The sequence below is a fragment of the Myotis nattereri genome, assembly GCF_964212035.1.
Source record: "Myotis nattereri genome assembly, chromosome: 5".
Lineage (NCBI taxonomy): Eukaryota > Metazoa > Chordata > Mammalia > Chiroptera > Vespertilionidae > Myotis > Myotis nattereri.
In genome coordinates, this window is record NC_138080.1 from 19,999,840 (window position 1) to 20,026,305 (window position 26,466).

General features: G+C 46.5%; 1 protein-coding gene across 1 annotated transcript in view; it reads right to left on the reverse strand.

The window, feature by feature from the left end:
• Positions 1-5,256: 5,256 nt before the first annotated feature.
• Positions 5,257-26,466, reverse strand: part of NWD1 (NACHT and WD repeat domain containing 1) — a gene marked incomplete at its 3' end in the record, with an annotated part of 59,930 nt that continues 38,720 nt past the window's right edge. The window contains exons 11-18 of the mRNA XM_081090684.1: positions 25,960-26,162; positions 24,371-24,643; positions 19,617-19,707; positions 15,839-15,993; positions 14,041-14,317; positions 10,734-11,284; positions 7,076-7,181; positions 5,257-5,558 (exon numbers count right to left, since the gene is read on the reverse strand). Coding sequence (XP_080946810.1) covers positions 5,257-5,558; positions 7,076-7,181; positions 10,734-11,284; positions 14,041-14,317; positions 15,839-15,993; positions 19,617-19,707; positions 24,371-24,643; positions 25,960-26,162 — 1,958 coding nt within the window. The remainder of the gene's footprint in view (positions 5,559-7,075; positions 7,182-10,733; positions 11,285-14,040; positions 14,318-15,838; positions 15,994-19,616; positions 19,708-24,370; positions 24,644-25,959; positions 26,163-26,466) is intronic.

Here is a 26,466-nt window from a genome sequence, read left to right on the forward strand (position 1 = left end):
AGTCTTCCCAGGTGGCAGACTTTATGACCCAAATCTCTCAAGTCCAGAATCACGTGTTGTGGCAGAATTCCAAGATGGACACCGGGATTGTCAGCCCTGTGTGGGCACCCTGGTACCTGACAAATCCCCCATCCTGGAGGGTGAGTAGGACCTGGGAGGATAATGCATGCCACTCCTGAGATTAGGCTGTGCCACCATGGCAAAGGCAAAGGGATTTTGCAGGTGTATTTACAGTCTCAAATGAGTTGATGGGGAGTTCATCAGAAGGGAGATTATGTTGGGTGGGCCCGACCTAATCAGGGGCACCCTTTAAAAGACAGTCTAGAGCAGCCGTGGGCAAACTATGGCCCGTGGGCCGGATCCGGCCCATTTGAAATGAATAAAACTAAAAAAAAAAAAAAAAAAAGACTGTACCCTTTTATGTAATGATGTTTACTTTGAATTTATATTAGTTCACACAAACACTCCATCCATGCTTTTGTTCCGGCCCTCCGGTCCAGTTTAAGAACCCATTGTGACCCTCGAGTCAAAAAGTTTGCCCACCCCTGGTCGAGAGGCAGCAAGCCAGTGCGTCCCTGCTGGCCTTGAAGGAGAAACCAGCCTGTGAGCTGCCTAGGGAGAGGGACAGCCTCTAGGAGCTGAGGTCCCCAGGCCCAGAGCTACAAGGAGCTCAATGCTGTCAATAAACTGAGTGAGTGTAGAAGAGGCTCTAGGCTTCTCCATGAGCTCCCCCAGAGAACCCAACCATAGTGCACTCAGACTCCTGACCCACAGAAACTGTGAGATAATAAATGGCTGTTATTTTCAGCTGCCAAATTTGTGGTAACTTGTTATCCTATATAATAAAAGGCTAATATGCAAATTGTCCCCATGGGTGGGAGCTTGACCGACCGGGAGTTAGACATGCACTGACCACCAGGGGGCAGCGCAGAATATGGCGGGCGTCAGCAACATGGCGCTGGCAGCGGGCAGCAGTGGAGGTGCCGCGGGCCCCAATGGGCCCTGATGAGAGTGGGACTATGGTGGGATGGTGCAGCTGGCACCAGGCCAAGGCAGGTGTGAAGGGAGGACCCAGCCGGCGGTGGCGGTAGGCAGCCGGGGGAAGGGAGGCCCCGGCCGGCAGCCGGCAGCTGCTAGGAACCCTACCCATGCACGAATTTTGTGCACTGGGCCTCTAGTACAGCAATAAGTAACTAATACTCTGATAAAGTAATCTTGTCAAAAATGTTTATCGTGTGATAATGATGTGTCATTGTAGGTTCATCAATTTTATCACTCTGGTGGGGGATGCTGATCATGGGGGGAATTATGCATGTATGGGGGCAGGTACTTATGGGAAATCTCTCTGTACCTTACAATCAATTTTGCCATGAACCTAAAACGACTCTGAAAGAAAAAGTCTATTTTAAAAATATTTACCCTGAATCTAATCAAGTCTAAGGCCAGGCGTGGCACACTTTACTGTAAAGGCCCAGATACAAGTATTTTTGGCTTTGGGGTCATACATTTTCTGTCACTGTAGCATGAAAGTCACCACAGGCATTATGTAAATGATGCACGTGGCCATATTCCAATAAAGCTTTATTCACAAAAACAGGCGGCAGGCTCACAGGCTGTGGTTTGCTGACTCCAGCTCTAGAATATAAGAGACTAAAGAGTCAAAACAACAAAATACAATGCATGAACTAATCTTGATCGGGTCCCAGTTGGAAAGGAACAGCTATCACATGTGTTTTAGGGCTAATTAAGAAAATTAGGGCTGCCTATTCAAAGATGTTAAATAATGATTATTAGTTTTCATAGGTGTGCGTGTGGTTATGTAGGAGAATGACCTTATTCCTAAGAGATTTGACCTGACGTATTTACAGGTAATGTGTCTTGATGTCACTAGGGCTGGAATTAGGGTGAGGCAAGTGAAGCAAGTTTGTGCCAGTGCGGGGTCAAATTCCATTTTTATTTAAAATGCTGATAGTGCCTGGCCAGTGTGGCTCAGTGGTTGAGCATCGACCCATGAACCAGGAAGTCACATGCCTAGGTTGCAGGTCCGATCCCCAGTAGGGGGCATACGGGAGGCAGCCAATCAATGAGTCTCTCATTATTGATGTTTCTCTCTCTCTTTTCCTCTCCTTTTCTTTCTCTGAAATCAATAACATATTAAAAAATAAAATGCTGATTGATATTTTGTTCATCATTCATTTTTAAATTCATATTGATTTTTTAAAACATGGTAATAAAATACTATTTATCTTGATTGCTGAGTTTTTTGGTGCCACCTTCCTCGTAAATATTGTGCCTCAGATGAGTGCCTCACTCTCCTCACCTGAGTCCCAGCCCTCACTTGGAAATGGTTTTAGCAGGAGATTGAGAGTGATAGAGCAATGGTTGAATCTTAAAATGGTGAGTAAATGTGTGTTCATTCTCCAAATATTGCAACTCTGTAAGTTTGAACATTTTTCAAGTTGAGATAAGCAAATAGTCTTTAGACTTTGAAAATAAAGTAAAATTTAAAATAAATTTTAAGATACTAAATTCATAGATACAGAGAACAGAGTGGCAGTTGCCAAAGATGGAGGGATAAGGGGTGCGTGAAATGCGTAACATGGTCATAAGCTTCCAGTTATAAAATAAATAAATTCTAAAGATATAATGTCCAACATGGTGACTATAGTTAACAATACTGTGGCTTACATTTGAAAGTTGCTAAGAGGATACAGCTTAAAATTTCTCATCACAAGGAAATAATTTTTGTAACTTTGTGTGGTAATAGATGTTATTGTGGTGGTAATGTTGCCGTATATACAAATATCAAATCATTATGTTGAAACTAATGTAATGTTATTGGTAAATTATACCTCAGTAAACAAAACAAAAACAAAACAAAACAAAAGCAATTAAGACAAACTTGCAACAACAGAAACAACCAAGGAGAAGTAATTGTAACTGTGCAGTTACGGATATTAACTAGACTCATTTTGCAAATTATACATATAATGAATCATATGTTGTACACCTGGAACTAATATGTCGTATGTCACTTATCTCTCAAGTTTTAAAAGTCTCTAGAATTTAACAAATTAACTCTTGCTACAGCTAGAGGGGTTGTAGATTTCAATAGTCATGGGACAGTCCAGTTTAGTCCGGTACTTGGAAATAATTGGTAAAAGCATCCCTTTTTACTCCCCAAAAGTGTCCCCGTTTGGATGATACATTACACGGTCCTACTTAGCATAAGAGAACAGTGTGCGGATTTCTATAACCCCACTCTCATCCTGCCTCCTCCACAGCGGGAGGCCTTAGGGTGGTCACTCCTCCACGTACAGCGCTTGTCAACATTCACAGCAACCAAACTCCTTCTCAAGTGAAAACTCACTGCAGAGCCTCCAATGTGAGCAACAATGCGGGATAGCATTTTTTTAGTAAAAATCCCTTTTCTGTGTTTAATGTAGTATTGACCCACAGAGCAATTGATTCTCACGGAGGCGGTTGAGATGGACACATACTAGTACATGTTAAAGCAGAAACCTTCCTGGGTCACACATCCACTTTGTTCCCTGCCTGACAGAGAACTGGTGGCAAAGAGTGAGTAATTTTTCCAGGGTCCCCCTTGCGATCTAAGTTAAACGGAGATGGCGGGAGAATCCTAAGGTAGTTATCTCCAACACCTTAAAACCTTGCTGCCCAATGCACTGAGCATGCATTTTATTACTACAGTTAAAATTTTTTTAATGGAATTTGATGCTAGATGCAGAACTGCCAAAGCCCCTCCTTGGGAACAACTAAACAGGATAGTCAGTCAGGTCACATCCAGTTCCAAAGCGTCTGTTTTTCTAAGGGTACTTTTTGTGAAATTCTGAATATCACAGAAGGAAGAAGGAATAGCACCTTAAAGATTTGGACTCTCCTCTCCTTCGACAAAAGCCCCAGAATGAAGTGGGTCTTTTAGAAGACTGCGGACACAGAAGCAAGATCTGCTTGAGTGGAATGGAAACAGTTGGGCTGTTGAACCTGCACAGGGCAGAGATGGTCCAAAAGCATATCAGGGAGATGCTGGCAGCTTTTTCCATCTACTTCCAAGAGCCTCCAGTTTTTAAGATTTTAAAAAAGCATCTTTATCCTCAAAGTTTGGGAGCTAGAGGGTAGAGATGGACGAATTCTAACGAGTTTATTGTTTTAATGCCACCTTGGGTCATGAAGTCAACTTATGAATTAGAGAAACATGGGCTAAATGTGTCTGGAGGTATAAATTTGAGGCAATCACCAACTTTTTAAAATGGGAATATGTTGCGTAAAAGTCAAGACTTCTGGCTTTGCCGACAACAGAAAGCTCTGGCAAAAGTAGCCTGCTTTCCTCATGGAGATTCTGAGGTACAGTCAAGGTGCCCATGCCCACCCTAGCCTGAGCATATGTCCTCCATGTTCCCATTGTCTCCACTCTCGGCTCCTCACCCAGAGGCATGATAATCATTAAGATTTTTCACTGGCCCCTTTGGGCATGTCAGCATGCCACCTATGGAATAGGTAGTTGTACTTGTGAGACTAAAATTGGAACCAGGTGGTACAAGAAGGATGGGACAGGAAGGCTCCTGGTTCTTGTTTCTCAGAGCTCATGCACTAGGGCTGTTACCTTGAGCAAATCACAGCTAGGCTCAGCTACCTTACCTGTACAATGGGTGCAGAAACTCATGCCCTTCCTGAAGAATGAGCTGTGATAAGGATCAGACCATAGCACCTGGTGCTTTATAAACTGTAAAGCTTTGTAATCCACGTCTGTGGTTGGTCAGTCTCACATCCATCCATCCCCACTTTGCCTGGTACCAGTACCCCAGTTTCTGTCCTGGGAATAGCTTCTCCCATTCTCAGCCCACATAGTTGGATGGTGTTGACTCCATGCTCAGCCCAAGTGGGCAGTTGGGTCATTGGGTCAGTATGGTTTAATCACAGTTCTACATTCTCTTAGACAATTGATTGGTTCCGGGATGGGCATATGAGCCAAGTGGGATCAATAGAATCAAGGCCAGGACTTTAGTTCAAACTGTAGGGAAAGAGAAGCTCTCTTTCCTACTGAATTGGCTACCATGTTGCTAACCTAGGGATGGCAGGTCTGCAAATAGAGCCCACAAGGAGGATATAGGAATGGAAAGATGTTGAGAAGCAAGATCTGGGTCCCATGATATGAGGCCTTGTGTCCAGATATATATCAATACATAATTTTCTTCACTTTAGCCAGATTGGAGTCCCATACCCCCACAGGTGGTTCTACACTATCAGGCAGACTTGTGAGCGTTTGTTTGATTTGCATTCATTTCTCTGGGCATTCCCTAATCCTGAGTCCTGCAGTGCCCCTGCAGCAGCAGCCAACTCTTCTCTCTGCCTTGATTTGACCATCCACACTGCCTTCTTGAAGTTCTTGAGAGGGTCCTGTTGTGAGGCTCTTGATGAAGGGCACTGGAATCGTTCACGGATGAGATAGCCATGTCTGGTGGGGGCAATGAAGCCATTGGAGGTTGGGATGATTCTGTTCACTATGGCATGGACAAACTGGCTGGCCAGCAGGGTGCCTGCGGGGAGTAGTGGTGGAGGTTAGGGCAGCACAAATGAGAAAATCAGGGCCACAAAAATTCAATTTCACATGTTCAAGAGTTGGCTGCATGGGGTCAAATATCTGCTATGCTCTTTACTTGGTCAGGCATGACATCTAACCTCTCGGAGTCCCTCTTGCTTCATCTGCAATATGTGAATGATAGCTGAAACTATGTGCCTAGGGGAATTCTGAAGGCTTGAAGATGCCATGTACACGATTAATATCAATTTCATCCCAGAGTGAGCTCAGTGATAATGATGATGATTGAAGAAAGAGTAGTTCTGAACCTGTCCAGGATGGGCTTTTAAGGCCACAATCCACAGACCTCAGCTTTTGAGCTATGTGCCATTTTTCTAGGCATCTTTGCTACACTGTAATAGACTATGATGTATTAGATTACAATGTATTGGATTGCAATGTATTATAATGTGTTTAATTACAATGTATTTTATTATAATGTAGTCTAATATAATATATTTGACTCTACCTAATATTCATTCAGCCACTTACTTGCTTTGTGACCTTGGGATAGTCTTTTAACCTCTGAACTTCAGCTTCTTCATTTGTCAAATGGCAATGGCACTTACCTCTCAGCCACTATCTATAGGAAACACTGTTTGAAGGTGAAAAGGTGAGCATGGGGAGCAGGCAGACCAGCTCCAAACCACAGCCTACCGGTTATTCACTGTGTGACCTTGGGCAAGTCACCCCATCTCTCAGAGCCTCAGCTTTTACTCTGTAAAATGGGGGTGACTGTTGAGAAAATTAAATGGCTCAGTGACAGTACCAAGTACAAAAGAAGGGTTAACTCTTGTTAATATTCCCGTAGTGTAATATTGAACAGACCAGAGATGTGGGGTTTTCAAAAGTTAGGCTGCTCCTTTTACGGGGCCTGGTGCAAGAGAATGAATCAAGGCTCACATCCTATAAGACACAATATGTAAATGTTGCAAATCCAGCTATTAAACTATTAAATGAAATATGTTATATCCTCCTACATTGATGGAAGGTCAGGTTTAGGTTGAGAATTCTCAGTCTCTCAGTTCCATGCTGGAAGGTAGTGGTGTGGGAGAGCCAACCTCCAACTGTTTGTAGCTCAGCTCCCTTCTCTTCCCACACCCAGCTCGATCCTAAACTCCTAGGGGCCTCATATATCCAGATTCCCTGCACAGCACCCCATGGCTACCCCCTGAGTCTAGAGGTATGCACGTTGGTGGCATGGTCCACCCCCAGAAGGATGGACCCAGGGAAGAGGCCTGTGTAGGCCCTACAGAGGGCTCCAGGCCAGATGGGGAGGGCGAGTTCCAAGTACCTAGAGCATGGGTCTAGACAAGGAGCTGTAGCTCCAGGTGGGCCTGTCACCTTGGTCTATGGAGACCTGGGAGAGAACCAGCTAGAGGAGGCCAGAACAGGACCTCTAATGCCCACAACCCAGAACAGGGCTTTCTTCTCCAGATCTAAGCTCAGTCCTGTTCTCAAAGTAAAATGACTCACCATCCAGCACACTCCAGACAATTACGGAGCGATCCCTCAAGCCCGCGTACACATACTTGTCATCCTTGGAGAAGCAAACACATTGGACTCCTCGGCAGTAAGAGTTCTGTTGAAAAAGACAATGTGATCTTGATTTCAGACTGAAAGATACACAGGACACCAGCCCCAGGCATGTGTGTAGGAAGCAAGGCTTGTAAGCACACCGTGGAGGATGGATCCAGTGAAAACCTGGAGAAACAGGTAGTATTGACATTTCCAGGGTCAACGCATACCTTCACTGGGACTAGGCTGTGAGTCTTAGAGATATTTTGCATTAGAGAGCAGAAATTCTAGGATTTAATTCTTAAATGGCCTCAGTTATACAAGTATTAGCTATAATTGGCTTTAATTAAAAGCTCTGTGTAAATGCAATATGGGCTCTTGGATTGGATCCTAGAATGGAAAAAGGGAATTTGTCAAGAACGTACAGTCCCTGTCTGGCTTCGGTCAGAGCGAGTGCAGCTTTCTCTCCGAGGTTTGCAGCCGTTGCTGGGACTCAGAGAGGCAGAGCCCCTGGGGACAGGACTGAGAGCGGCCATAACTGCTCTCTCCGGCCCACCCTGTTGATCCTGTGCGACCTGCCCCGCCCAAGCCCTGCACAGAGGCATTTGCCGGATAGCCTCAGGCAAAGGCTAGATTAGCACCTCCCTAGAGGACAGAAGTTCTCTCACTGCAGACACAGCTGATTCTCATAGCCACTTGGCCTGGAGGTCAAACCCTCCCTGGAATTAGCTACAACAATCAAGATTTAACTATAAGACTTCGAACAAAGACCACTAGGGGGTGCACCAAGAAAGCATAACAAAATGCAGAGACAAAGAAACAGGACAAAATTGTCAATGGAAGATATAGAGTTCAGAACCACACTTTTAAGGTCTCTCAAGAACTGTTTAGAAGCCGCTGATAAACTTAATGAGATCTACAAGAAAACTAATGAGACCCTCGATCTTATATTGGGGAACCAACTAGAAATTAAGCATACACTGACTGAAATAAAGGATAATATACAGACTCCCGACAGCAGACCAGAGGAGCGCAAGAATCAAGTCAATGATTTGAAATGCGAGGAAGCAAAAAACACCCAACTGGAAAAGCAAAATGAAAAAAGAATCCAAAAATGCGAGGATAGTGTAAGGAGCCTCTGGGACAGCTTCAAGCGTACCAACATCAGAATTATAGGGGTGCCAGAAGATGAGAGAGAGCAAGATATTGAAAACCTATTTGAAGAAATAATGACAGAAAACTTCCCCCACCTGGTGAAAGAAATGGACTTACAGGTCCAAGAAGCACGGAGAACCCCAAACAAAAGGAATCCAAAGAGGACCACACCAAGACACATCATAATTAAAATGCCAAGAGCAAAAGATAAAGAGAGAATCTTAAAAACAGCAAGAGAAAGAAACTCAGTTACCTACAAGGGAATACCCATACGACTGTCAGCTGATTTCTCAACAGAAACTTTGCAGGCCAGAAGGGAGTGGCAAGAAATATTCAAAGTGATGAATACCAAGAACCTACAACCAAGATTACTTTATCCAGCAAAGCTATCATTCAGAATTGAAGGTCAGATAAAGAGCTTCACAGATAAGGAAAAGCTAAAGGAGTTCATCACCACCAAACCAGGATTATTTGAAATGCTGAAAGGTATCCTTTAAGAAGAGGAAGAGGAAGAAAAAGGTAAAGATACAAATTATGAACAACAAATATGCATCTATCAACAAGTGAATCTAAGAATCAAGTGAATAAATAATCTGATGAACAGAATGAACTGTTGATTATAATAGAATCAGGGACATAGAAAGGGAATGGACTGACTATTCTTGGGGGGGAAAGGGGTGTGGGAGATGTGGGAAGAGACTGGACAAAAATCGTGCACCTATGGATGAGGACAGTGGGTGGGGAGTGAGGGCGGAGGGTGGGGCGGGAACTGGGAGGAGGGGAGTTATGGGGGGGAAAAAAGAGGAACAAATGTAATAATCTGAACAATAAAGATTTAATAAAAAAAAATAGAAAAAAAAATTAAAAAAAAAAACAAAGAACGTACAGTCCCAATAGAGTTGATAGTTTAGTTAGTAAAATATTATTAACATGTTAATTTATCAGTTTTGACAAACACATTCTTTTTACATAAGATACTAACATCAGGGGAAGCTGGGTGAAGGGTGAGTAAGTGGGAACCTTTGTACTACCTGTAAATCTTTTCTGTGATTCTAAAATCATTCCAGAAAGCTAAGTGTATTTAACTGCAACAGTCCCATTTCCCATCTCAACAAGACAAAACATTACTTATATCCCAGCCTCATAGTGGCTTCATAAAAAGAAATAAGTCAGGTGGGACAAAGGTTTTTTTAAGATGAAACTATTCATACTCTGCTCACTTAACACAAGGTCATCTCCCTGTATTTAACAATTTTTACATCTTGGTACAGCCTTTGTTACCCAACTGAAAAACTGGAATAATAACCCCAATGGTAGAAGAGCATTGTGAGGGTTAAATTAGAGAATATTTTAATATGTATATTTTATATGTGTATATAATATGAATATATGAATATATAATATAGTTCTTCATAATATTAATACAAAATTATAATAGCCCCTGGAGATAGGCAGTGTGGACCCCAAGATACTTTGTATATAAAGGAGTCACTGGTTTCCCTTTTCAGAGCCTTTGCAGCTACTGTTCCTTCTGCCTAGAATGCTGTTCCACGGGACTTATTTGACCTTAACCAGCACCCCTTGGTGTGTGCACTTAATAAATGCTACTCTCCACCCTCTTGACATTGTCCTATTTTTTCCCCAAAGGCCTGTTCCCCAACCCATCGCATATTTACTGCTTTATTTTTATTTCACAAACTTTTATTGAGGATATGTTAGGGGCTCCCCTAAGGATGGGGACCATCTCAATGAGCAAAACAAAAAATTCTGCCCTCACAGGGATCTAGTGTCTCCCCCAACAGAACATGGCTCCAGGAGGTGGGGCCGTGGGTGTCTTCCCTGGTCACAGCTGCTTCCTCGGTGCTGGAAAGAAACCTGCCATGGCTTGTGCAGTCAGAGCCAGTGAGTGAAAGAATGACAGTCAGGATTGGGGCGAGTGAGGCAGGGCTGTGCCAGTGCAAGATTTTTTCCTGTCTTGATTTAAAATGTTGAATTTTTTTTTCTTCTTCGTGGATCTTTTGCTTTTGTTGTGATTTTTTTAAAATACATTTTTATTGATTTTTACAGAGAGGAAGGGAGAGGGATAGAGAGTTAGAAACATCGATGAGAGAGAAACATCGATCAGCTGCCTCCTGCACACTCCCTACTGGGGATGTGCCCACAACCAAGGTATATGCCCTTGACCGGGAATCGAACCCGGGACCCTTGAATCTGCAGGCCGACGCTATCCACTGAGCCAAACTGGTCAGGGCTTGTTGTGATTTTTTTTTAAACATTGTACTAAAATATTATTTCTCTTACTTACTGAGTTTGGGGTGCCCCTTTAAACTCTACTCCCAAGGCGAGTGCCTCACTTTTCTTATCCCAGTCCTGACCCTGGTCAGTGACCTATTGTGTGTGCGCTTAATAAATGACTCCGGTCATGGGTTTTCTCACACCAGGACCTAGCATGGCCACCTACCGTGTAACTCAGCTCGAACCTCCACTTGCACACCTCCAGGTCCCAGAGGCAGAGCAGGGCTTCCTCGGACCCGCTCACTGCCAGCTGCTCCTTGTGGCTGACGTCCACGCAGGTGACGCGGCTCCCATGGGCCTCCAGAGGGAACACTTTGGAATTCGCACACTCGTAAAGGAAGAGGTCGCCATTGGTCATGCCGTAAATCACACGGTAGTCAGCCAGAACGGCCACGCTGGATATGGTCGCAGGCAGTTGGGTGTAGAAGGTGTAGGTTGGCCCATCGATGACCGGACAGGGGTCCCCAGGGTTAATGTCCAACACCAAGACGATGCTGTCATAGGCGATGGCCAGGTGCTCCTCGCCCTTACTCAGGGCCATGCAGTTGACAGCTTTCCGAGCCTCTGGTGGGGGGATGCACATCACATCCTGCCTGGAGTTCAGCGGGAACACGAGGACAATGCCGGAAACGAGGCCAGTGAAGAGGAGCTTGGCCTGCTCGGCGACCTCCAGGCACCTGACCTCATTGGAGGTGTCCAGGGCATCTTGTTCTTTACCTGCCGCAGGGAGAAGACCACATCAAGAATGCTCACTCCATGTTTATTTCCGATTTTTTAATGCTTTTATTATCCATAAGCTTCAACTTGGCTTCTGCAAGTTTCTCTGCTTCCACTCCTGCCACAAAACCATCCAAGGATTTAAAAATGAAAATTATGCCCAGCCCATCTAGCTCAGTGGTTGAGCACCAACCTATGAACCAGGAGGTCACAAATCGATTCCTGATCAGGGCACATGTCCAGGTTGTGGGCTCGATCCCCACTAGAGGGAGTGCAGGAGGCAGCCGATCAATGTTTCTCTCTCATCACTGATGTTTCTATCTCTTTCTCCCTCCCCCCTCCTTTCTGAAATCAATAAAAATATATTTGAAAAAAAATATTAAAAAAAAAATTACATCATCTCGCCCTGGCTGGTGTTGCTAAGTGGTTAGAGCAACAGCCTGTGGACTGAAGAGTCATAGATTCAATTCCCGGTCAAGGGCATGTACCTGGGTTGCAGGTTTGATCCCTGGCCCCAGTCAGAGTGAGTGCAGGAGGCAACCAATCCATGTGTTTCATATTGATGTTTCTCTCTCTCTCTCTCTCTCTCTCTCTCTCTCTCCCCCTCCCACCACCCCCCCCCCCCTTCATGTCTCCAAAAATCAATGGAAAAATATCCTTGGGTGATGATTAACCAAAAAGAAAAGAAAATTTCACCATCTCACTGCTCTGCATACCGACCAGTGACTTCCCACTCCTCTCACATGACCTCTTTGACCTCAGCCCAAATGTTTCCCTTACAGACTTCTGTAAAGGCTCAAGAGGAAACGCTCTAGCCTTGCAGACCATATGCTTTCTGTTGCAACCATTGAACCCTGCCTTTGTATCCCCCAAACAGCCCAGACACTATATAAACAAGTAGGTGTCTGGAACTGGCCCCCGGGCCAGAGTTCGCAGGCTCCTATCTTATCCCCAACACACTCCATTCCTTTCCGGCTGGTTTTGCCCCACAACTAGCGGGCAAGCACCTAGAGAATCTGTCTTACTCACCTCCCAGAGCCTGGCACTAAACAAACATCTGTCAAATCAATGAGTGCATGAACTTGAGAATGAATTTCTTTTCTTACATTATTTTATCATGAACAGGAATTTCTGTATTTCTGTTCACACCGTGGGAGCCGGTGCTGTTGGTAAAACACCCAGACTCCTTTTACTGGCCAGTTCACCCAGACCCGAGGCTGCCACTGCCCCGAAGAAGGGAACCTTCATCTGGAAATGCCTGGGGGCTATGCCCACCCGACCTCCAAGGATGGCGTCAGGCCAGTGACTGCCTGATGTGGGCTACAAAATGCTGGCCCCCTAGCTTTGAATGGGAAAACTCGGAGGTGCGATTTATGCTCTAGAGCTCCCCGTGGGACCAGGCTGAACCCCCGGCCCTTGCTCAGTCCCTCCCGGCCCTGCCTGCTTCCTCACTACCTCTCAGGCTTCTCCCGGGAGCTCCCCTCCATCCACCACTTGGGCAAATCTCCCCATCACATGCCCTGCTTTCCTTGGAACCTGAACTAAAACAGAACTGACAACCAGTTATCAATTGCCCTGTGCCAGAAATTTATAAAACCAAATCCTGTTTCCTATCAGCCACTTACAATTTTACTGTAATGTCTGTATGGGGGTGATACGGACTGAATGTTTGTGCCCCTCCCAAATTCTTATGTTGAGGGGTAGGGGATAACATGGAGATAAGGACACATATGTAATATCTTAATCAATAAAAAAATTATTAAGAAAAATTCATATGTTGAAATCCTAACCCCTCATGTGATGGTATCTGGAGGTGGGGTCACTGGGAGGTGATTAGGTCATGAGGGCGGAGCCCTCACAGTAGGACGAGGGCCCCTCTAAGAGGAGACATGAGAACTTGCTCTCTCTTTGCTCTCCACCATGTGAAGGTACGATGAGAAGATGGCCATCTGCAAACCAGGAAGAGCACCCTCACCGAATACTGGGCCTGCCAACACTTGATTTTGGACTCCCAGACTCCAGAACTGTGAGGAATAAAAGTCTGTTGTTTAAGCCTGCATCAAGAATGGATCATAACCCTAGCTGGTGTGGCTCAGTGGATAGAACACTGGCCGGCAGACTGACGGGTCCTGCATTCGATTTCGGTCAAGAACACTTACCTGGGTTGCAGGCTCGATTCCCGGCTCTGGCAGGGTATGTGCTGGAGGCAACCAATCAATAGGTCTCTCTCACATCAATGTTTCTCTCTCTGTATCTTTCCCCACAACCCCCACCCTCCCTTCCATTCTTTAAAAATCAATGGAAAAATATCCTTGGGAGAGGAGTAACAAAAAATAAAAAAAATTAAGAATGGATCATAGCCCGGTGGGTGTGGCTCAGTGGTTGAGCAACAACCTATGAACCAGGAGATCATGGTTTGATTCCCAGTCAGGGTACATGCCTGGGTTTCGGGCTGGATCGCCCGTGTGGGGTGTGCAGGAGGCAGCCGATCAATGATTCTCTCATCATTGATGTTTCTATCTCTCTCCCTCTCCCTTCCTCTCTGAAATCAATAATAATTAAAAAAAAAAGAATGGATCATAGAAATGCTCGTTCCACGGTTTTTCCAATGCTTTCATTATCCGTAAGCTTCAATCGGCTACTGCAAATTTCCCTGTTTCCACTTCCCTAATTGTTAGTGTTCTGTTACGGCGGCCCAAAGGGACCAAGACAGGACTCACTGCTTACCCACACAGACTGACCGTGCTTATACAAACCTTCTGCCAAATCCCAGATGGTGACTTTGTTTTTGTCCCCAATTTTGGGGAAGTAAATGTAGCTCCCATTGTGGGACACAGCAGTGAGGCCAGTGCGGTCCAGAAACGGGGCGGAGGCTCGCGGCTTCTGAGTGTAAGTGAGATCCCAGACTTTGAAGGATGAGGACTGCTGGGAAGCGGATGCCACCAGAGCCCCACCCTGGGCCAGCAGGCTCACGGGGGCCCCAACGCCTTCCAGGACGTCCAGCAGGGTCCCCTGTTCTGACAGACTCCACACCTGAGGATGGAGAGCAGAGGGGCAGAGCTGACTTCTTCCTGATGCAGCTGTAGCTTGAAAATATGCTTCTTAAGTTCATTTGTCCAACTAAGGTGAATTCTTAGGCTGTAGTTCAAAGGCCTTTGTGTCTCCCCACCCCTTAGAACATCCCTACATCTCACCAGTCTACCATCATGGCAGTTCTCAAAGTGTGTTCCAGGGAACCCCTGAAGGGTACCCCCACCCCCAGCCTTGTCTGCAAAAGCAAGACTATTTTCATAATAATTCTAAGATATTATTTGCTTTTCCCTTTCTCTTCCTCTCATGAGCAAACAGTAGAGTTTTCCAGAGTCATGGGACATGTGATATTATAACAGGAGTATGCAGAATCAAGTAGGAGAGTTCAATAGTCTTCTATTTAGTCAGACATGAAAGAGATTTGCTAAAATGTGAAACAAGGACAATCTTCTGATGAGTTATTTGGTTTGTTTCAGGAAATGGAATTATTTTCATAAAAGTAAGATATTATGCTGACATTTCATGTTACTGAATTAATGGATAATTGATTTTGGATTTCCTTATTTTTAATTTTTAATACGACAATTGCCAATAAGTACTAAATGCAGTGTGGGATTCTGAATTAGATCCTGGAATAGAAAAGAAGTACAACTGGCCTGGCTGGTGTGGCTCAATGGTGGAGCATCGACCTATGAACCAGGAGATCACGGCTCATTCCAGGTCAGGGCACATTCCCTGGGTTGTGGGCTTCATCCCCAGTAGGGGCATGCAGGAGGCAGCCGACCAATGATTCTCTCTCATCATTGATGTTTCTATTTTTCTCTCCCTCTCCCTTCCTCTCGGAAATCAATAAAAATATTTTTTTTTAAAGAAAAAAGTACATTTATGGGAAAGCTGGTGAAATTGGAACAAAATTTGCAGATCAGTTAAGAGTATTATTCCAATGTTAATATCTTGGTTTTGATAAAGGGACCAAGATAATACGATATGTGACAGTTGGGGCAAGCTGAGGGAAGAGTAGAAATATATTTGGGAGCTCTCTTAGACATAACTCTTCTTCAAATACTAAAAGTATTTCAAGATAAATCACTTATTAAAAACATATAGATCAAATTGATATAATCCGCATAAACAAAAGCTCTTGGGGGGTGGGTATTGCAAAAACCTTTCAGAATGTAAAGGTGTGGTGAGCTCGGAACGCTGCAGAACCAACCTTGAGAACTGAGCTTAACAGGAACTCTCCTCCCCTCCCCCAGCCCGGCTCCGCTCTAAAGGCCAAAGTCCTCCCAGACTTTCAGGCTTAGTGGGAATTATCTCTGCTTTCGAATATTTTGGTAATTCCCCCCAGGTCTGCCACTGGGTCCTCAGAGACGCCCACCCCTTCTCCTCCCAATGACCTGCCCTGTTTTGCCTGCACTCGTTTTCTGCGGTTTTTTTTTGAAAGTCAAAGATACCTTAAAAAAAATCACACTTGTTATTTCAGAGGCCGAGGTGAGGATGACAGGCCCTAGGTCTCCCCCTCACCTGAATGAGTGCATCCCGGGACCCCGTGACAATCAGGTTGTTCTCAGGACCGAAAGCAGCTGTCTCCACTGTGTCCTCATGTTCAAGGTCAGTGGCCATGAATTGATGAAACCCCTGTGAGTTGGCCAAGAATATTCGCACGGACCTTCCAAAGCCTGAAATGGCAGGGACCGGGGTTATGCCTTTCATTTCTGGAGGAGCCTGAGTAATTCAATTGAGTCAACAAAGTTTTCTGAGCACCGACTATGTGCCCGTGGAAGGAATACAATGGGGTGCATGATAGACACAGCCCTCATCCTCACAGAGCCTACCACTGGGAGAAGTGGAGGGGGGCTTGACAGTGATCAATAATCTCACAGAAAAACAGTAAAGATATTTATGATCAGAAGACAATGAGTTTTCTGAGGACTGGGACTGCTTATTTGGGCTGCTCATGATATCCCAGAACACAACACAAAGCTGGGCACACAGTAAATAGTATGTTTTGAAGAAGGAAAGAGGGAAGCAAAAGAGGGAGAGAGGAAGGGAAGAAGGGAGAGAAGAAGGGAGGGAGGGAGGAAGGAAAAGAAAACGGTTATAATTTCTGATAAGGGCACAGTGGTCAGGGGAGTAGGTGCCACGAGATAATGTCCACAGACACACGTGGCAGAGGAGGCTCCGTGAAGGCAGAGGCAGGGACTGGGATGTGGCCACAAGTCAAGGAATCACAAGGCAGAAGCTGGAAGAGGCCGAAAAGGATTCCTCTCTAGAGCCTGTGGAGGGAGCCAGCCCTGCCAACACCGTCATTTCCGACTTCGGCTTCCAAAACAGTAAGACAAGACATTCCTGTTGTGTTGAGCCTCCGCGTTTGCGCGGTAGCTTGTTACTCAGGACCTGTGAGCTGGCTGTGGAGGAACGAGGAAGTGGCAGGCCCTGGGAGGGGTGGACAGGCTGATGTGTCTGAGCAGCAGCATGCAGGCCAGTGCGGTGGGAGCGCCGTGAAGGAGGGCGAGATGCGGGAGAGAAAGGGCTGCCAGGTTTAGCAAGACAACAGCACACACAGTTAAATTTGAATTTCAGATGAACATCCAAGCAGTTTATTGGTATATAAGCATATCCTAAATGTTGTGTGGGATATCCTTGTACTAAAATGTTGATTTGCTGTTCATCTGAAAGTTAGCTGGGAGTTCTGTATTTTATCCAGCAACTCTGCCCAAGGGGACTTGCTCACTTGCGTTCCAAATACGGTCTAGGGCAGTGGTTCTCAACCTTCCTAATGCCGCGACCCTTTAATACAGTTCCTCATGTTGTGGTGACCCCCAATTTCATTGTTACAAATTGAACATAATTGAAGCATAGTGATTAATCACAAAAACAATATGTAATTATATATGTGTTTTCCGATGGTCTTAGGCGACCCCTGTGAAAGGGTCATTCGACCCCCAAAGGGTCGCGACCCACAGGTTGAGAACCGCTGGGTGAGTGTTGTGTTGAGAGAACTCCTAGCAGGGAGGTGGGCAAATGGGGACTACATCTCCTAACCAACGGGTTGGTCCTCAAAACTGTGGATGGGCGCCCTAGCTGGTTTGGCTCAGTGGATAGAGTGCCTGCCTGCCGACTGAAGGGTCCCGGGTTCGATTCCGGCCAAGGGCACATGCCCGGGCTGCAGGCTCAATCCCTCGAATCCTAGTAGGGGGCGTGCAGGAGGCAGCCCATCAATGAATCTCTCTCATCATTGATGTCTCTCTCTCTCTCTCTCTCTCTCTCTCTCTCTCTCTCTCTCTCTCTCCCTTTCTCTCTGAAAATCAATAAAAATATATTTTAAGAAAGAGAAAAAAACCACGTGAATGGGGAAACTGTCCAGGCTCCTTCTTCTCACTGCTGCTGGAAAGAGCCACACTTGAAACCCAACTATAACAAGTTTTATTTTAGGTGGAGGGCTGGGGGGGGGGGGGGGTTGGATGTCCTTAGAGAGAGGAAGGGAGAATCAGGAAGGGAAGGAAAGAGAGTGCCAGGGGAGGGAAGGAGGGAGGGGAGGAGACAGAGAGAGAGAGAGAGAGAGAGAGAGACAGAGAGAGAGAGAGAGAGATTTATGTGAGACAGAAACATTGATCGGTTGCCTTCGGCATGCTCCCCAACCAGGGATCAAACCCGAAACCCAGGCATGTGCCCTGACCAGAAATCGAGCCAGCAACCTTTCAGAGCACAGGTGAGGCCCAACCAGCTGAGCCACGCTGGCGGGTGATCTGTAGCAAGTTCGGGACCTAAACTTTAGGTCACTGGGCCCCTCAGTGTCTGTGGCCTCGGTCCTGACTCTATTTTGTGCCTCTATCTTGGTTTTTCTTTTTCCCTTTCGTTCCTATTTCCTGTGCTACATGTTCCACATGCTTAAGCCACCTGACATTCTTTTGGAGACAGGACAGAGGGTATATACCACCCTATCATCTGTCATTTGATCTTAAAGGATAAGTGTTCACCTATCAGCCCTGCACTCTCCAATAGGGTCACATTGGTGGCTGATAATGGTTTGAACTGATAAATATAAGCACCAAATACACACTAGATTTCGAAACTTCACACAAGAATTTTAAAAATAATGTGAACTATGCCATGCATGATTTTTTATGTTGATTTCATATTGAATTTTTGGCTGTGTTGGGTTACATGCGATATTATTAACATGAAGGCCACCTGTTTCTTTTCACCTTTTGAAATAAGGTCATGAGAACATTCCCAACTGGAAACACGGCTCATATTTGTGTTTCACGTGACTGGACAGCACTGATCTACAGTGTCTTTGACCCCTGGAAACGGCTTTGCAAAAATCAGGCCGATTTTAGGGCAGGGAAAAAACCCTGTTTGAGACTAAAATGATGGATACATGTCATTATGCATGTGTCCAAACCCATAAACTGTACAAAACCAAGAGCGAAAACTAACGTAAACTGTGGGCTTGGGGTGGTGTGTCAATGTTGGGTTATTGATTATCAATGTGCACCGCTCTGGTGGGAGATGTGGGTAATGTGGGAGGCTCTGCAGGAGTGGGAGTGGGGGAGGGACATATGGGAAATCTCTGTGTCTTCTGCTCAATGTGGTTGTGAACCTAAAACTGATCTGGGGGGGAAAATACCTTGAAAAAAAATCAGGCTCTTGAGCATGTTAGTCACCTCCGCTAGGAAGCCTTCCTTGACTGCTTCGAGCTAAAGAAGGAAACCCTGTGACACACTCCATGGCCCCTGATTCTTGTCTTTCTTGTGCCTACCTATGTGTCCATCTTCCCTGCTGGCCAGAAGCCCCTAAAAGCAGGAGCTGTGTGGGCTGGCTCACCTCCCCCAGCCCTGCTCTATCCCTGTCACTATCCACTCCAATTTCAAAGGTAATGAACCAGAAACCTAGGGAGGCTAGATTTGCCTGGAACAAAGGTTGGCAAAAGACAGCCCATGGGCCTGAACTGGCCACCTATTTTTTGGTCTGGCCCATGAGCTAAGAAGAGTTTTTACATTTTTCAATGGTTGAAAAAACTCAAAATAAGATGACTATTTTATGACACATGAAAATAATTTGAAATGCAAATTTCAGAATACATAAAGATTTATTGGCTCATTGCTACACCGGCTTTTGCATTACAGGGCAGGGTTCAATAGTCGGGCCCACAAAGCCAAAAATGTGTGCTACATGGCCCAGTGCAAAAAGTTTGCTGATCGCTGGTCTCAGACCCTGCCTTTTCCCCAAGCCCCTCTTCCCTTCCAACCAAATCCAGAGCTGCCTCCTCCCCACTCCCCAGCGAGCTAAACGCTACCTGCGGCGAGAAGGGACTCATCTTCAGAGGTGATCAGGAACCCCACAGCTTCCGGAAGCTTCCCCAGCAGGCTGTCTCCTTCAGAGGAAACCTGCACAAAGTCAAATATCCCCATCAAGCATAGATAAATGTTTACAGGAGCATCCTTCGTGGCACAATCCATCACAGATGTTTTGCAAGTTGCTTTTTCACTTAATGTATCTGGGGCAGTGGTTCTCAACTGAGGGGCGATTTTTGCCTCCCCAGAGGGTATTGGGCAATGTTTGGAGACATTTTTGGTTGTGAAGATTGGTGAGATACTTTGTACCTAGTGGGTGGAGGCCAGGGATCCTGCTAAACATCTTGCCATGCACAGCACAGCTGCCCAAAGCAGGGAAGGACCTGGCCCCAAATGCCAATAGTGCCGGGTAGGGGGTAGCATAGTGGTTAAGAGCATGGATCCTAGAGCTATGCTTCTTGAGTTCAAATCCCACCTGTGAGCCTCTCTGTGCCTCAGTTTACCTATCTGTAACAAAGAAAATGGCAGCAGCTACATCTCGGCATTGCTTTGAGGGTTAAATAAGTTAACAAATAGAAAGTGCCTGGAATAATGCTTAGTACACAGCGAGCACTACCTGAAAATTTGTTGTAATTTCCATGAAGATAGCTCTAGCCCTGGAGTTGGCAAATCTTTCCTGTAATGGGCCAGATAGTAACTATTTTAGACTTTGTGGCCATATAGTCTCAACTTTGCCGTTATGGCACAAACACAGCCATAGACAGCATATAAACAAACTAGAGGCCCAGTGCACAAGATCTGTGCACTGGGGGACGGAGGGTGTCCCTCAGCCTGTCCTGCGCCCTCTTGCAATCTAGACCCCTCGGGGGATGTCCGTCTGCTGGCTTAGGCCCAATACACCCCCCCCCCCGGGGACTCGGCCTAAGCCAGCAGTCAGACATCCTTCTCGCAGTCCAGGGCTCTTGCAGTCCGGGACCCCTCGCTCCTTACTGCCCGCCTACAGCGGAGGTGGGAGAGGCTCCTGCCAGCACCGCTGAGCTTGCCAGCCATGAGCCTGGCTTCTGGCTCCCCCATAGGGGGAGCGCACTGACCACCAGGGGGAAGCTCCTGCATTGAGCGTCTGCCCCCTGGTGATCAGTGCATGCCATAGCGACCAGTTGTTCTGCCGTTCAGTCAATTTGCATATTATGCTTTTATTATATAGGATGGGTGTGGTGTGCCAATGGAACTTCATTTATGAACAGTGAAATATGGATTCCATAGAAGTTTTACATCACAAAATACTTTAAAAATTTTTTTCAACTACTAAAATTAGAAAAGCCATTCTTAGTTCATGGGCTACACAAAAATAGGCCATGGGCCACAGTTTCCTTACCACTGCTCAAGACTATCTGATTTTTGTTGTTGTTAATCCTCACCCAGGGATATTTTTCCATTGATTTCTAGAAAGAGTGAAATAAAAAGGGAAAGACAGAGAGAAATATTGATGTGAGAGAAACACATCGATTGGTTGCCTCTGCAAGTGCCCTGACCAGGGCCTGGGCCGAGGAAGAGCCTGCAACGAGGCACGTGCCCTTGACCAGAATCGAACCCAGGACCCTTTGGTCTGCAGACCAACGGTCTATCCACTGAGCCCAGCTGGCTAGGACAAGACTATCTGATTTTGTTATAGCTACATAATCTTCCATTGTATAGATATTCCTAAATTCACTTAACCACTTTTCAATAGATGAACATTTAAGATCATATCAGTGTTTTCCTGTTACATAGAGTGCTGCAGGAAATACCATCCTCTAGGCTGGTCGCATTTTTAAGTAAGGGGTGTATTCCTGAAGATCTCGGGTAGTATAAGACATGCCTCGATTGCTCAGGGAGGCTAAGAGGCCATGAGGTTCAGATGTGTGGAGCTCTGGGATGATTCTCTAGTGGCCACATTCCTCCCCTCATCAAACTCTCAGCCCCTTGGCACCTGTTTCCATGACACCTCTCTTTTCCTTAAAATGCCTACCTCTCCACCACGATACCCCCTATCCCCTCTATCTTTCCCTTTCCATCTTGGATAGCCTTCTTGCTGCTAGGATGCCCCCCTCGGGGAGCCTTCCCAGATCACCTCTTCCAGAAGTATTTGTTCCTTTCCCCATCCAACACACTACCTCTACCTCTACTGAAAACAGTCTGTTCCTCTTGGTGTGGCTATGTCATTGGCAAGCTCATCTCCTTCCCTAAGTTGAGCTTTTTTTTTTTTTTTTTTAATTGACTTTTAGAGAGAGAGGAAAGGAGAGGGAGAGAGAGAAACATCAATGTGAGAATGAAACATCGATCGGCTGCCACCTGCACAACCCTGACTGGGGACTGAGCCCACAGTCTGGGCATGTGCCCTGATCAGGAATAGAACCAGCAACTTTTTGGTGCATGGGTCAATGCCTAACCAACTGAGCTACACCGACCAGGGCCTACGTTGAGTTCATGAGGGTGCAGTTGGACTCCTTGTCCTTTTACTTCCCCTCCAGTGCCTGGCGTGATGCCCCTGTTTCTCCACCCAAGACTCCTTATATAACTTGCTATTGGTGGCCCATGAATATCCCTTCAAGGTTCTTTTCTATTCCTGAAGGTTGCTTACTGCACTCTGCAACTCTGCACCTGGGTTGGTATTTTTTCTGACTCCCCACCCCCATCCCGCCATCACACTTGGCCCCTGTATGAATGCTCTTGGGAGTGTCCAGCCACTGATGGAGCTGGTGGGTAGTCCCCCAGCCCCTGGCTCCTCGGTGGGGACAGCTCTAACACACAGTCTTACACTGTCTCCCACATCATCTTCAGCAGGACTGAGTGCCAACAATTGCCCTCATTGGCCATCGCCCAGGAGACACCAATAGATGTTTCTTGAACTCCACTGAATTGTGAATCTCTAGGATTAGGAAGCTAAGTGTCATTTATTAAAAGATCAATGGTGAGATGGTTTCTCCCAACTTCTAGGACATCTGAGCATTTTAGAGTTGAGTGAATGTAGGCATCATCCTATCTAATAAAAGAGAAACATGGTAATTAGCGTACGACCGCTACCCTTCCCATTGGCTAATCAGGGAAATATGCAAATGAACTGCCAGCCAAGATGGCAGCTGGCAGCCAGGCAGCTTAAAACGAACATGAGGCTTGCTTGCTTCAGTGACGGAGGACTCCAACGTTCCCCGCCTGCCGCTGCAGGCCTCTGAGCTGCAACTCTAAGCAATTATGTTACAAATATAGAAGCTAAACAAAACCCCAGAAACCAGCTTTAGTCGGCCGGGCTTCAGCCAGCAGGATCGCAACATTGTTTCAAATACAGAAGGTAAACAAAGGCCAGAAACCTGCATTCAGCAGAGGAGGCCTAAGAGCTGGAGCCAAGCCTCAAAGCTAAATCTGGCCCAGAATTAAAAAAAAAGGAGCAGTTGGGAGCTTCAGTCACCCGCCAGCCTGAAAACAGCCCTCAGTCCCTCACCCAGACTGGCCAGGCAACCCAGTGGGGACCCCCACCCTGAAGGGTGTGTGACCAGCTGCAAACAGCCATCATCCCCTCACCCAGACTGGCCAGGCACCCCAGTGGGGACCCCCACCCTGATCTGGGACACCCTTCAGGGCAAACCAGCTGGCCCCTATCCTATATAGTAAAAGCGTAATATGCCTCCCAGCACCGGGATCAGCGGAGCTGTGAGGCCTCCCGGCACCAATATCAGCGTGATGGGGGCAGCGCCCAAACCCTCTGATCACCCTGTGGCTCTGTGCATGACAGGGTACGGCGCCCCAACCTCCCTATCCGCCCTGCTCTGTTCGTGACAGGAGAAGGTGTCCCAACCCCCTGATCAGCCCTGCTCTGTGCCTGATAGGGGGGAGCTCCCCAACCCCCTTATCGCCCTGCGGCTCTGTGTGTGACAGGGTGCGGTGCCCCAACACCCCCCCCACCCCCCCACCCCGCCACGGGCCCTGCTCTGTGTGTGATGGAGTAGAGCCATAACCTCCCCATCGGCCCTGCCCTGAGTGTGACAGTGGCGGCGCCCCAACCCCCTCATTGGCCCTGCTCTGTGGGTGATAGAGGGCAACGCCCCAACTGCCCCCTACGGGCCCTGCTCTGTGTGTGACAAGGGGCGGTGCCCCAACTCCCCTATCGGCCCTACTCTGTGAGTGACAGGGGGGAGCTCCCCAACCCCCTGATTGGCCCTGCTCTGTGCGTGACAGGGGGTGGCGCCACAACCCCCCAATCGGCCCTACCCTGAGCGTGACTGAGGGTGGCATTGCAACCTCCCAATCTGCCCTGCTCTGTGCATGACAGGGGCGGCGTCCCAACTCCCCAATCAACCCTGCTCTGAGCCCGACCAGGGGCTGTACCTAGGGATTGGGCCTGCCCTCTGCCATCCGGGAGCAGGCCTAAGCCAGCAGGTCATTATCTCCCGAGGGGTCCCAGGTGCGAGAGGGCACAGGCCGGGCTGAGGGACCCCCCCCCCTTCCTCCCGAGTGCACAAATTTTTGTGCACCGGGCCTCTAGTTTATGTATATAAAAGGCTAATATGCAAAGTGTCCCCACAGGAGTTTGACCGGGAGACCAGGAGTTCTATTGCTCGCTATGATATGAACTGACCACCAGGGGGTGGTGTGAAATGAAGGAAGGCCCTGGCCAGCAGCCGGAAGGCTCCTATTGGCCCTGATTGCCGGCCAGGCCTAGGGACCCCACTGGTGCACGAATTCATGCACCGGGCCTCTAGTATTCAATCAAGTTGCTTACCAAACAGATGGAGCCCTTGCTGAACCCAAGAACCATGTGTCCTGGTTTCTGGACTGAGACCCCACAGGTAGGTGTTTCTTCTTTGATGCTGGACAAGTGTTGCTTCCCCCGCACTTTTCCTGTGGCTGAGCTCCACAGACTGACCACACTGCCTTCAGACACGGTCAGCAGCGTGGCCTGGGAAGCCAGCGCTGCCGTGCAGATCCAGGGGTCGGAGGCATCTCCCCGGATATGGAAAATCAGCTCCGCCGTTTCCAGATTCCAAGCATTGACCTAACAGAAGGATGACAATGATGAGAAAACTCAGCAGGACGCCAAGGCTGCAAGGTTTCCAGAGTCAAATGCAAGACCTGTTCTTTTTCATAGTTGATGCATTTTATTTTCAACGCTCTGCTAGTTCCCAACGTAAGGGGGTCGGAGAGAGGTATCCTGAGTCGGATCCTAGAATAGCAAAAGGACATCTGTGGAATATTTAATGAAATCCAAATAAAGCCTGGAATTAGGTTGATAGAAGTTATCAATATTAATTTCTGAGCCCTGCCCGGTTTGGCTCAGTGGATAGAGCGTCGGCCTGCAGACTCAAGGGTCCCAGGTTCGATTCCGGTCAAGGGCATGTACCTTGGTTGCAGGTACATCCCCAGTAGGGAGTGTGTAGGAGGCAGCTGATCGATGTTTCTCTCTCATCGATATTTCTAACTCTCTATCCTTCTCCCTTCCTCTCTGTAAAAAATCAATAAAATATTTTAAAAAATATTAATTTCTGAGTTTTGACAAATGTAGTTATGTAAGATGTTGATATTAGAGAAGGCTGGATCAAGGGCATGTGGGAACTCTTTATAACATCTTAAAACTTTGCATAAATCTAAAATTGCTGCAAATAAAAAGGTTTATTAATAGAACAAAAGTCAGGGCATACCATATGCATTGGCATATATGTTCATTACAAGTAATTATTGATTAAAGAAGTTTTCCAGTTTAACCTCACAAAAAAGTATCTTTTTATCAGCAGTAACCATTTAAATAGTAAACATTTGCCCATTAATTTTACTTCTAGGGTTTATGTTAAAGAAAGAAGGAGAGATACAAAAAAATATGCATCAGTAAAGTTATCTCAGTTATTTGAAAGCTCCACTGGACACAACTTATATGTCCAACAGTAAAGGATCAGTTAAATAAATATAGTGGAGCCAGGCGATGGAATCCTGTGAAATCACTAAGATGCTCTTTTTGAAGAATGTTTAAGGGTATGAGCCAATGAAAGTAGCTTTAAAAAACTGCACATATGGTTTTATCCCAATTTTGTTTTATACACACACACACACACACACTTGCATGTACATACACACACACACACACACACACCACAGAAAGTAAAATTATGTAAATGTTAACAGTGGTTATCTTTGAGACTATCTGTTATTACTCATTATTTCTTTACTGTTGTTTCCAAACTTTTGCTGATCACAAGATGATTTCTATAATCAGTTTTGAAACCAACCAACACTTCTCCAATACCTAAGCCTGCGCTGCCCAGTAGCAATATAATGCAAGCCTCGTGTGGCTGCGTTTTCATTAGCCACCTCGGTTACCTTGGAGCCAGATGCCGAGTACACCACCTTCCTCGCTTCGTCCACATGAAGGCTCTGAGGCACAGCGGGATCTTCGGAGCCTCCGTCCCAAATGGTGAATTTCTCCTGGCCGGAGAGGAGGTGCCACCAGCGCAGGGTGCGGTCCCTGGAGGCGGAGATGGCCTGCGTCCCTCGGGCAAACACGGTCACACACCTCACCTCGCCTGCAGCAGGCCAGGGTGGGGAGAGGATATTAGCTGGGAACCGCCTGACCTTCCAACTACCAAAATGCCTGTTGGCGTGGAAATTCCCTGGTTTACCAGAGAAAAGATGGATAGGTTTGAACATACCAAGTTAGGAATCATGGAATGCGGCAAAGTTAAAGCGAGTGTGTGACAACTGGCTGGGATTAAATCCACTGCCCAGATGCGGAATCTGAGATAAACAGAGATTATTGAACGAAATAAAAGGTCCGCATCATCCAGGGAGTGTAAGAAAAGCAAGGTAGGGTTACAGACTGTATCATTT